At 38.3% G+C, this 12,673-nt stretch overlaps 1 protein-coding gene across 2 annotated transcripts in view; it reads right to left on the minus strand.

Moving 5' to 3' along the window:
- ANKRD17 (ankyrin repeat domain 17) overlaps window positions 1-12,673 on the minus strand; it is a 94,709-nt gene that overhangs the window by 18,963 nt on the left and 63,073 nt on the right. For both annotated transcript variants that reach the window (XM_062574259.1, XM_062574260.1), the window contains exons 16-21: window positions 6,960-7,108; window positions 5,778-5,889; window positions 5,470-5,615; window positions 2,803-2,945; window positions 1,765-1,978; window positions 473-648 (exon numbers count right to left, since the gene is read on the minus strand). In XM_062574259.1, coding sequence (XP_062430243.1) covers window positions 473-648; window positions 1,765-1,978; window positions 2,803-2,945; window positions 5,470-5,615; window positions 5,778-5,889; window positions 6,960-7,108 — 940 coding nt within the window. The remainder of the gene's footprint in view (window positions 1-472; window positions 649-1,764; window positions 1,979-2,802; window positions 2,946-5,469; window positions 5,616-5,777; window positions 5,890-6,959; window positions 7,109-12,673) is intronic.

Raw genomic sequence — 12,673 nt, forward strand, 5'->3', positions numbered from 1 at the left:
AAGCTGCTTTGGAAGCTTTTTTGCACTGAACGTAGATTGTGATCAAGTTTTTTTAAAATGACATCATTAGGGTTTTATGGATGTGTTTTATGCACATCTTCTGTTAGTTTAAGGAGTTGACACTTTATCTAATATGTATTGACAGAGTTATCTCCATTTACCTTAAATGTGAACTTTACAAGAAATTGCTGATTTCCAAAACACACAATTCAGTGAGCTAGAAAAAACTCAGTTAGCCAAACTTGGGCAAAAGGAAGCACTCAAACATTAAACAATGTTGCGGTCACCCTCAATAAATAAAAATAGAATCAGCAAAGTTAACAAATCCAAAAGACCTGAGATCATCTTAGCCAATCCTAGTATGGAATAAAAAAATTCCCCTCTCCCCAAGCGTATATTGTGAAATAAAGATTTGTGAGAAGAGCTCTATATTCAAAATATTTCTTCAAGCAGCATAGCTTCAGATGTGTACCTGCTAATAAGCAGCTCACAGAATTTGTAGTGCCCTTTGTCTGCTGCGATGGTTAAAGCCGTATCTCTTGAGGAAGGTACCGGAGGAGCATTTACATCTGCACCTTTGTCCAGCAGAACTCTACCCACTTCTGCATATCCACCAGAAGCTGCTTCCATTAATGGTGTGAGGCCAGTCTAAGGCAAGCAAGCAGGAAAAACAAGCAATTATCCTTTTACTACCTAAGAGCCAGAACCAATTTCAACTTCCAGGAACAAATTTCAAGTTCTGGCTTATGTCCTCAAATTGTTACCTGGCCATTTTTGTAAAATCTTAAGCAACATTTTGGAAGAGTATCGACTTCAGCTAGCTAGAAAAGAGCTTTCACTGAGCTGCACTTTGGAGGTAGAACACGCTCTTAGAGGAAAGCCCCAGGCCTCTGCTGCTGTGCAGCACTAAGGGCAAGTCAAAGCCATTTGCTGTTACAGTTTCTCCAAACTAACTGCAACAGCCTTAGAGAGGTGGGGACAAACTGCAGCAAATACCACAAAGCAGACACGTTGCTATACAGACAATACAAATCACGTTTCCTACCTTCATTGAGAGATGCTGCAAACAACGCCCAGAAAGCACCTGGCTAGGTCAAGGGGACACAAGACTCTGGCAAGGAAGAGACCTAACAGCTATCAGCACTTTAAAGATCCTTTGGAGTTCAACTTCTGTCAAAAACTAAAAATGGTGAAGGAGGATAAAGGCGACCACCTCTGCGGCAGGTCACTTGACTTCTTTAGTATTCTAGCTACCTTTAAAAGAAGCCTTTCCTCCAATTATAATAGCTAGGGTCAGCTGATACAAAGCCCCTAGAATGCACATCCTATTGCAATTCTTTATTACTTCTGTGGATGTTGTAGCCAGGCAGACTGGAGAGGTGAGTCCAAGGGCACAGGCTTGGTTGAAATTCAGACTCTACATTTTGGATACATGAAAGCATTGTATTTTTAAGTTAATGGATCAATATTCTTATGCTTGTAATCACCTGAAGATTAAGGAAGGCTTCAGAGGCAAAAACTTCTGGTCTGAAGAACTGTATAAGCACATGAATATACCAGCCTCTAAATATAGCCACAGTTTTTTTTTAAAATATACTTTCTCTAAACAGCTTCAGAAATAGGCATTTGATCCATGACAGACTAACTTGTTCAGTTAGCTTCCAAAGGAAATGCACAGAACAAAAGTAACTTTTATGATAATCACACAGAGATCATGCCTGACAAACAGCTTTTAGGTACATTTTTCAACTCTTTACTCCTTACCTTAGCTCTGTGCTCCACATTAGCTTTTCTGTCAAGGAGCAAGCTAACCACTTCAGTTCTCCCTTGGAAACAAGCTAAAGTCAGCGCTGTATTCCTATTGGTCTCTATCTGGGCATTTATGTCAGAGCCCATGTCCAGTAATAGCTTGACAGCAGCAGTGTGCCCATTCATGGCTGCCAACATTAAGGGAGAAATGCCCAATTTGCTACCAGTTCTGGAAAAGAAAAAAATAATTGTTTAGTCATAATCACATTTATGCAATGACTTAACACTTACGAAGGCAGAGTATTCAAAAACACTTAAACTCTTACAAAACTTCAAATGGTTTTGAATGGGTACCTAAGACTAATAATTCTTCTCATAGCCATTACACATGCTTCCTTTTAACCATGGTAGATTTGAAGGCATCCCTTATGAGGGGACACTATTTGCTTAGACTTTTTCACTTGTATCATGCATAAGTTAGGTTGTTCATCTCTCCCAATAGGTGGATAAAATATTATCCTTTTAACCATGGTAGATTTGAAGGCATCCCTTATGAGGGGACACTATTTGCTTACTTTTTCACTTGTATTGCGCATAAGTTAAGTTGTTCACCTCTCCCAATAGGTGGATAAAATATTACACACACCAACACAAATGCACACTCTTTGAAAAAGCTTTTATTAAGCTATACAGTGAAAAAACAGAGGGGGCACAAAACTAGCACTTTCTTCATGCAACCAAAACTGATTTCAACTACTAGGCTAACCAGGGCAAGAAGGATTTCTATCTTTGACCAAAGACAAGAGACAGTAGGACGAAGAAAAAAAGCTATGGAAGTTACAGAAATACACAGAGGGAGACTGAAGTTAACACTGCTGTCAGTTTCCACTTGGAGGGAAAGAAACTTCCCAGAAATAAGACTAGGGTCTTATTTCTTATCACTTGTGACCATGTAGTAGTAAGCTTTCCTTCCACTTAGTCACTAAAACCCTTTAAAAAAGGTCAAAACCCAGAAGACTACAAAAACATGAGAAGAGTGAAAAGGGAACTTGCCTGGAATTGATTTCTGCTCCAGCATTTAGCAGAATCTTGATAATGTTCACATATCCACCAGAAGCAGCAAGACTTAAAGGTGTGTAATCAGAAACGTTCCTGTGCTCTTTGTTTGCCCCTCGAGCTAGCAACAACTCCACCACCTGCAGTTTAAAGAACATTTATTTTTTTTCCCAAATTTGCAGATCCATCCGCAGTAAATGTTTATGAAGTCCAAAGACATCTTCCAACAGAAACAAAGAAACCATTTTACTTGGTTGTTTCACCATACTCTCACACTTCTACAAATCCATGAGGTTGCAATGACATTTCCAAAACTGTGATGACACTAGCTTTCACATCAGTCATGACTATTCATTAGCACACTTATAAGGTTCATAGCAAATTATACACGACAGCCAGAAAACCAAGATGGATTTATGAGTATTTCAGTCATTAAGACTGCTAAAAAAACGGGTTTGGTTTGAATTAAGTATAAAGAGTACTCTTGCTTTTTGTTCTCTCCCATTTTAGTGCTCAATTCTTTATCAAGTTAAAAACTTACTTCAAACCAAGGTGTTGGAGCAAATCAAGGAATCAGTTGCATGCTTTTATGTTATGTTTTTACACCACTGGATCAGACTGCACAGAGAACTGATACTGTGCCCCCACTGCCTCTACACAAAACACATACATGAGCCAGCAGAGAATATATTTGCACCATTGATGGTTTTCTTTGTACAGTAAGAAAACAAAACATAATTCCTAGTATTTCTTAGAGTAGGCCTTCCTTATCAATTAATTTACAACCCAAGTATTTCACATCTTCCTATATTCTACATGAAGTTTACAGTCCTGCAGAACTATGATTTGTATGTTTTCTGGGAACATACAAATCAAAAATGAATTCTAAAGACAAAAGCCCAATAGTGTCATCTCTGATGCAATACTTCATTTGCCTCAGATTCACATTTTGAAGTTTAAAGCATATTTAGATTGGCCCCAATCACTTGAAGCCAAGGGCTTTTCAATTAGAATTTTTTGCCTTGAGATCACAGGACAGACACTGCCCCACACTTCCCACATTTGCATCACACACTGTTTGGAAAAAACATTTTCCTGTCTGCCCCGAAGCCCACTACAACACAGCTGCTAGTTTCCACAAAGAAATACATGCAAATCAATCAGCTACCTGAAAGAATGAGCATAATTTTACCTTTACAGTATGAGGTTGTGGGCCACAACAACCTGCCTGAAAAGCAGGTCTTCTCCTTTCACATGAAAGCATGTAATTGTCATTTGCAACTAAAACAGATACCTGGTACCTTCTGAATGACACTAAGAAACAGGCCAAGACAGCTAGAAGTTCTTAGTAAAATTTTGTCCAGTGAAATAGTCTGTCATCTTTTAAAAGCCACAGTATCACTTAAGACAACCTGCACAAGTGGGAGAGCTGTCTCCTTTCATTTATTTCCAACTGGCCATGGACAGAGGAAGGAAATCTTACACCTCATTTCATAGGTTACACTCCAAGTGTGGCCTTTGCAACCTGAACCATAAAAGCATTAGCAGAAATATATGCTTAGATTTGTACAAATCATTAGAAAACACCCACATGGATTTTGTAATCAGTTCACAGAATACAGTATTTCACAGCGTACTCAAAGACATCCCTTACAGGTATTTCTGGTTAATCATGGGGGGGAGGACATGACACCACCACAGTGTTTTAAGTCAGAGACACTGAAGTGATTTACAATACTTTAATACTCTATGGTGTACACACAATATATGAGAAAACCCTCCTGGCTCCCATAAGGCGCTGATCCATGTCTCAATGACGGCTTACCCTAAGTATGAACACTATGCTACCATATTCTTACGTCTATAGTTTCACAGGCACTTCAGAAGAGTTTGTTGTAGGCATAAAATAAATTTGAGGTTAGCTGAAAATTATGTAAGTGGAGAAACATAGCATGTCTGTATAAAGCAGTGGCCTAAGCATTAGGTGTCTCACACCAGTTTCATACAGAATAATTTATTCCTAAAACTGTAACATCCGATCCAACATTGCTTCACGCAACATCAAAGCAGAAATAAGACAACCACAGTAACACCTCAGTACTTGTTTTAAATCCCTTTTCTCCCATTCAGCAAAATGGAGTACAGGCCATCCTAGGTATCGGAAGCCTCACTTACCTCCCAGATGTGCCCTGTCTTCCCTCCCCAAACCCTTAATAGATGGTCTGAATTTCTTGCATTTCAGGGAACATCTACACACATTTGTACATTGCTGTGATCACTAGATTGTCCTTATGTCCAGAGTTTGAATGTAACCTTCTTTTAATGAAATGACACTGCAAAAGAGTCAGAGTTCACTTTCAGATCTGTACCAAACTAAGCTGGTAAAATGGCCCAAAACTGGCCAGTAATGTGATTGCAGTCACTAGATCCGTTGTGCAGCTTTCGTCCAGCTTTACAAAAGCAAAAAAACCCACACATACATATGGCATTCTGCAATATATAACTTAAAAAATGTTTTTCTAAGTTATGCCTCTGCATTCTTTTTGAAAAACATCTTGAGACAGCACCGTTACTGTTAGTCTAATTTTTCCTGGAAGATCGTTCTGGTATACTGACACAGTATATAATCTACAATCTGTTTTGAAGACTTAAGTTCTACTTCACCTCTTGCCTCCCTCCTGAGCAAGCCAAAGACAAAGGAGTGTCCTTGGTTCTCTCTGACTGGGCTTCGATATCAGCTCCATTGTCCAGTAAGATTTCAACAACGCCCACGTGGCCTGCTGTAGCAGCCAAAATAAGTGGAGTAAATCCTGGAACGAGAAAGGAGATTTGAATAGTCTACAGTCACAACTTCAGTTTAAACAATAAAAATTAAACCACCAAGAGGTCTAAAAATTTGATGTAAAAACTTGATTCACTGTGCTACAATGAAAGTCCAAAGTGGGCCCATGTCAGCATACTGGGTTACCTACCTTTCTTGTCCCTATGTTCAATATTAGCTCCTCTCTCCAGCAGTGTTTGTACTAGTTCTTCATGGCCACCAGCACAAGCAAGTGTCAATGCTGTGTCATGATTACTCTCAGTCTGAAAGAAACATAATTATCTTGTTTTGTATGGTACTTCCTTTATAACACACAGTCTCTGGTGATATTGCAGAGTAGTCTACATGCAATTCCATCTGTGACCAAAAAAAGCTTCCATAAGCTTAGGAATGTCTACTGATCACCACACAATCATCTTACGAACTTGAATGAAAAACAGGATTCTACTTCTCAAGCAAGTATGGTAGAGCAGCAACACATTTTTATTTTTGCCAGCGCCCAGTTAATTGACCAGCAGCTTACCTGGAAGATTTTGAAGGACTGTCATAATTAGCTATAGCATAGTGACCAAATAAAACAACAACTTCCTTAAACCCATTGGGCTAGGGAAACAGTTCCTGCATACTGCAGTTATAGCCAAAACTGAGCAAGTGTCAAGAACAGCAGAACTAAGACTGGTTTCCCAGAGATTTCTCTCCCTTTCTCTGCAACAGTCCCTCCCTCTTCTCCAGCCTGTATGCAATATCTCAGCCAGACAAAAACCAGCCATGTTATGTATAGTATAGATCTGTGCACATATACACATTAGTATATGCATTTTCTGATGGCCAGCTACAGATCAACATCAATTATCCATTTTAAAAAACTATTTTCAATGAAGATACGCTTTTCCCTCAGTGGAGAGAAGAGTCTGCATTACTTCCTCTTGTTAAAAAAATTGCACAAATAGTTTTAATCCTTTCATATTTTTGTCATGTCTGGTTGTCATTAGCCGGTAACTTAAACAGGCACTTTCTTCAGCATCATCACTGTCTTAGGAAACCAGGCCAAGAAATGTTTAAGTTCTGTCAGAAAATGGCTTTGCTGTTTCCTGTAATCGCACAGACAATTAAGAAGTTAAAAACTAAAGCATTCAGTCATTCAAAGACCTTCTCTTTTGTTTAGCTACTGCACTGAGGAAGGTAGGTTACAACTCTATAGGGCTTTGCACAGGCTTTCTAAAACCATCAAACACATTATACAACAGAGCTGTTTATTATCAATCAGTTATTCATGATGCAGAAGGAAAAATACCTTCACTCATCTGTGCTGTGGTGACGATTTCAGGCTTACCTGTGCATCAATATCTATAGCAGGGTAGATTGGTAGCATGGCTGAAGGAGAAATGATAGGACTTGGAGTTGGCGTCTGAGGTTGGGAGACAGAAGTTGCAATGCTGTGGGTAGGAGTGTTTGACATTGCAGATGCTCTTCCACTCACTGCTGTTGAACAGAATAGCTATACTTAGTAAAAGTTTCCAGTATTTAACATCACAATAAGTGGCCATTAAGATTGACAGAACTCCCTAAATTGTCATTTCACACAAATACGTATTTTCACACACTTAACCCTATTTTTAAACTTTTAAATCTTTGAGCTTAATAACTGTGAACAGCTAAACATTGTTAGGTCAAAAAATAAGTAAGTATCAAACTGGCATATTTTCTAAAAGTCATCACAAAAAAAGTCTTTGAACAAAATCTTTCCTACAAGTCATCAGTCATTATTTGGACTTGAGGTTCAACACTTTGAGGCAGGACCATAGCACAAGTAGAATCAACGGGTACCTATGCCCATTTTATTAAACTGCTCAGTCTCATATGAGTCTGTCCAGCCTCCTCCTCCAAAACATCACACCAAAAGCATCAGCAATTGGGGGGGGGGGGGGTCAGGATGAACACAGCACAATTCGTTCAGATCAGAAAAGTAGAAGCTTCGCATCAGCCATTTTGCAGAGACTTCAGTGAAGGATGTTAATAACAATAAGCAAAAAGGTAATACCATTTTACAGGTGGTGACAATGTATCAACATGACACAGGTTAGCACTCGGACTGCAGTACTTGCCTGAAATTCATTTGATATGTAGAATATTTACAAGTACAGAGCAAATTTGATGCTAATAGACTTTGAAAAATAAATTCCATTTTTTTCCTCCCACCCCTCCCTCTGCAAAGGAATTCCACGTTGTTCTTCCTGCTTTCTCTCCAATATTTGTACAGGTATTTATCAGGTGTGATCAGCAGAGGAAAGAGTGAAGTACTGTGCATTTCTCCTGTCAAATTCACAAAAGCACATTTAACTGCAAAATAAAAGAAAGTTTCCACACTGTCAATGTTCATCCAATATACAACACAGAGTAACTCTGTAGAGCATCAAAATAACATCCCCCTCTCTCCAGCTTTTGAGCTCTGTTTAATTTTCAAATGAGCTAGCGTCCCAAACTACCAGCCCTGGATATTTAGCACATATATTCAGTTAGAACTGGTAACTTTCTGACCAGATGCTACAAAATTTTCCTTGTAACACACTACCAAGCTGTGTAGTCCCTCCCTTGACAAAGCAGCTATATTTTTATTCTGTTACTAATTTCATTTCTGGACTTCGTATGACAAATCCCATCAAGGAAGCTACGAAGCTAGCTAAAAGGAAATAAAAATAGACCAATTTACAACACTATGCTTAAGTTTATACCTAAAATCAAGAGATTTAGGCCAACACCAGATCCATCCTTTCTCAGTCATTTATAGCAAAGGTCCTTTAAGGGTCATTTTCATCTTACAAAAAAGTCATGCTAGGTATGAACTAAAAGAAATATAGAAAAGTTGAACCAAGGCAGTCTGACATCAGGTCAACAAAAAATACTGCTTAGGGGAGTTCTGCATAGAAGAGAACTAAGCAAAGATTACACCCAAATTACGTATGGAGGGTCATCTAATTCTAACTGGTCTGGCTCCTTATTCTTCTTGCAGAGAAATATAATCAAAAAAAAAAAAAAACTTTGAAATTGGTTTCATACAGGACAAAAGGAAATTTTCAGTTTCAACTCTTGCTCCCCTCTTGACCCACATAGTCATAACAAGCAGTTTGCAAAGACTAGAAAAGCAAACACTTGAATTGATTCTTTTTCTAGAAGTTCAAAGAGAAAGTTTAAGTAGCTTAAAACTCATGTACGAACGGTTTTATGCATGCTTACCAAGAACACTATGAACACACATGCTGACTTACAGCTCTCACATTAAATCTTTCTCAAGTGTTCTTCAAAAATAATTCACAGGCAAATACATTCATATCATTACAGCACATTTCACTGAAAAATTCAAAAAATAAAGCAGCATGTCTAATCTCTTCCATCATATTTCTTTAAATATCACCACCTGAGCATAGTTCAAATTTTTAAATGAACATTCAAAGGGCAGTGAACAAAATCTTTTTAGGTGCCCAAAGACCAATATTACAAGTTTTCAACAAGCCAGAAGGTCTTCCACAGCATTCTCAAGCAGTGAAAAGAATAACCACCTACGTGCACTGACAGTCAAAGCTTTATCTTCCCTGCCCCACTACCTACTCCAATACGTTTTGCAGGTGGTCTATTGTAAGTCTCGGGCACAGAACTCTTCCAAACGGCCTTACACATAGGCTATTTCAGTATATACATGCCTGGGTACGGGGCCAGCTACAAGTCTTAATAATGCTAAGACATAAGGTAAAGCCCCCAAAAGCTCATTTGTTGAAACACACTACATCTAAGCAACACTTGAATACTATAGCCAAGTCTTTTGCATTTGTTTGGATATTATGCATTCAGTTTTGTTTACTGTCATTAGGACCACAACTTGTTGCTTATATCGGATTCTTTCTGGAGACCTCAACTTTCCTTTAGCTTAACCTAAGAAAAAAGGACAGGTCACATATGTTGCCTTCTCCCAGCAGTCCCCGCCACTCAGAAATAAGCTCCTAATTTACAAATGCCTCTCTTATATTGGGGATGAACAAAAACAGGCAAGCTGACAAATTTGAAACCTGCACAAAAACACAACATACATATAACATTTGCCCAAACTGTGTTCTCCTCCTCCACTAAGTCCTAAATTAAAAAGCTTATCTGGAAAAGAGACTGATATTTTGAAAATGAACGTGTAGTGGTTTGGGATATTTAAGTTGGTTGCTTCCTTAGGTAGTTAGTATTTTCAACAAGCGTAACATGTCATAGACATGTAATCCTTTTATAATCCTTTTTAATCTGTATATTGACCATTACTAAGCTTCTCACCAGTGCTGTACACTTGAGTGCACAGTATTGTTCTTATACATTTACTCCATGTTGATGCTAAAGGGGACAGGAGACATCTAAGGACAGTTTCACACTATATTACAATAGGCCAAGATGAGGGACAGAAAGAATATGTTCAAAGAAATGTATCAGATTCCTCAGCTTTTCTCAAGGTGTTTTAACACAACTCAAAAGGCTTTGTTTTACACATTCACTTCTTTTGTCCCTGTCCCAGTATGCTATACCACAGGTTCTTCGTACTATGTAGTTATTAGAAGCTACACTCCTGCCACATGTACTTACAAATCAATACAGATGTAGGGCATGCCTTGAATTAGAAATGTAAAAGTGATGTTTTGTATTCAAACACATGCACAGTATCACTTCTACATATTATCAGTTCCACTAGTGAAGCCTGAAAACACCACCTCATCCATGATCTTTTGTTAACTGAACGTATGTGCTAGTTTAGATCTTTTTACATATTCCCTCGTTTAAAGCGTCAGTCTGAAGGATGGACTATCACCCCTTCAGCTTGTGTTCAAACGGGCTGCACATTTAACAACCAAAAGACAGGAGTCTTAATAGTCTGAAAGAGTCCAAATGCTTCTACCACCAATTTGCAAGAGCAGCATAGCCATTGCCAAGACTTATAACTCTCTGGGATACTCGCACGGGTTATAAATGGGACAGAACTTCACAATTTGTGACTGTGATGTCAGTTCTCTGTTGCTATTTTTCAGTATTGAGTTCCTGGGAAGCACTTTGATACATGAGAGGATGAGACCTGACCCTATGTAGACAGTTACCAAAACCAACTCATCTCACAAGACTACTTCCAGAAATCAAAGTACCTCAAGATTGTTCAAATTACTTATGAGGTTCTGTTACCAGACATTTGCACTTCAGAAGTAATTACTTTAACAGAATTTTACTACTAAAAATAGGGAGTTTTTTTCCATCTTTAAGCCATCATGCAACATATACAGTATTTCCAGTCAAGAATTACATAACCAACTCTTTTCCATGGTCAGAGAAAGGCTTTTATTTACTGGCTTCACAGCAAGATGAGCATTTGCCAAGCATCTGAAGTAAGAGCGAACTCAATGCTTGTCATCAATTCCCAACACGAATCAAAAAGGAACCCTTTGTTGCAACTGAGAGGTTACTTCTACAACTAGTCCTATTTCTTTCAAAAAAGAACAGAAAAAAAACACAACAACAAAAAAACCCCACCAACCACACACCCACCAAACCCTCAATTCTATACATTCCCTCGTCACATTTTCAGGCAAATTCTGCAAAGCACTGAACATCTGTTATCATCACTAGTAACAGGGACTCACACTCACAGTTTGTTTAGCAACAGAGCACTGTTACTACAGCAATACTGGCATATTACATCAGTACAGCATTTTTGATCAAATATCAACTGTTGCATGCTTCACTTGTTATAAGTATTACTTAAAATGGGAGAATTAAACTAATCATTTGTAATGAACTAAATACAGGTATAAACTTTAGATAAAGTTTGCACAGTCAAGGTACAGCTCGGGTCTTGAAAGTGGTGCAAATTCACTATATGCTGCAAGCCACAGATGTGTGATGGAACCGAACTCAAGTCAGCTCAGGAACTGAGAATTAAATCAGTGGGGATACACTACAAGGTTCCCAGCTAAGCAGAGCATGAAGCTACTGTCAAAATATTTAAGCTTCCACTAAAATATTTTATGCTGTGTTGAGCCAATTTCACCTCCTTTCAAAGTAGAGTTTCAAGCTTGATCCTAGGTTATACAGTCACACCCATCTCTGCTCTCGTTTCAAAAGATTAAAATTAGCCACTTAATAGAATAGTAGCTGAGATGGAACTGCATCTGTACAGCTTTTAACTGACTTAACACAAAAGCCTTCCATATGCATCATCTAAACTTCCTTCCAAATCACACGTGTGCACACATACTCACTAAGAACTGGGGTTGAGAAGTACCAAAACAGTCACTTAAACATACACTGCAAATATCTGAGCTTTCCAAAAAGCATGCACAAGTATCAGCGTATGTGCCATCTGACCTAAGAAAGAATCAGACATTCGCAACGTTAAATGCAGTTAAACACATAAGTGCTTTTTAGTAAAACTAAATTGTTTTTAACATAGTTTAAGGGTATTGTACACACATAACTAATCATTAGTTATATTCATTCCAGCTGTTGTATCCAGTAGCTGACAGATACGTATTCCAGCAAATCTACAAGAGAAATCTTCACCACTAATGCACACAATTATGACGGAATTGGTTTTATCATCTACTTTCTCATGCATCAAGTTTTTTTTTGTTTTTTTCTTAACTGACGGTTTCCAATCTGTTTGTCTAGGCTTCAACTCCTTAACACCACACTGATTTTCAAAAGAAAATCTCTTAAACTCCCATAAAACTGTTATCTTTAAAGAAGACTGGGCCTGAACATGATGCTACTTAGGAGCTGCCTAATTTCAGTAAGTTCTAAAAACATTCTTCACAGTATTTTAAACTATCGCCACTCAGTACTTGAACAGTCTCAAGTCCTCTATTCACTCTGCACTGGTAATGTACTGCCCTAACTCCTGTAGTACAGAGAGGGCAAGCTCCACAACTACGCACCTCTAGACTAAAACGTTCTTCAAGATCTTTCCTCCAACACGTCCCTCACATTCCAACATGCTTTTTAAGTGGGACTTGTCAAGATGGTTGACACTTT

Source organism: Rhea pennata, chromosome 4 (genome assembly GCF_028389875.1).
Source record: "Rhea pennata isolate bPtePen1 chromosome 4, bPtePen1.pri, whole genome shotgun sequence".
Lineage (NCBI taxonomy): Eukaryota > Metazoa > Chordata > Aves > Rheiformes > Rheidae > Rhea > Rhea pennata.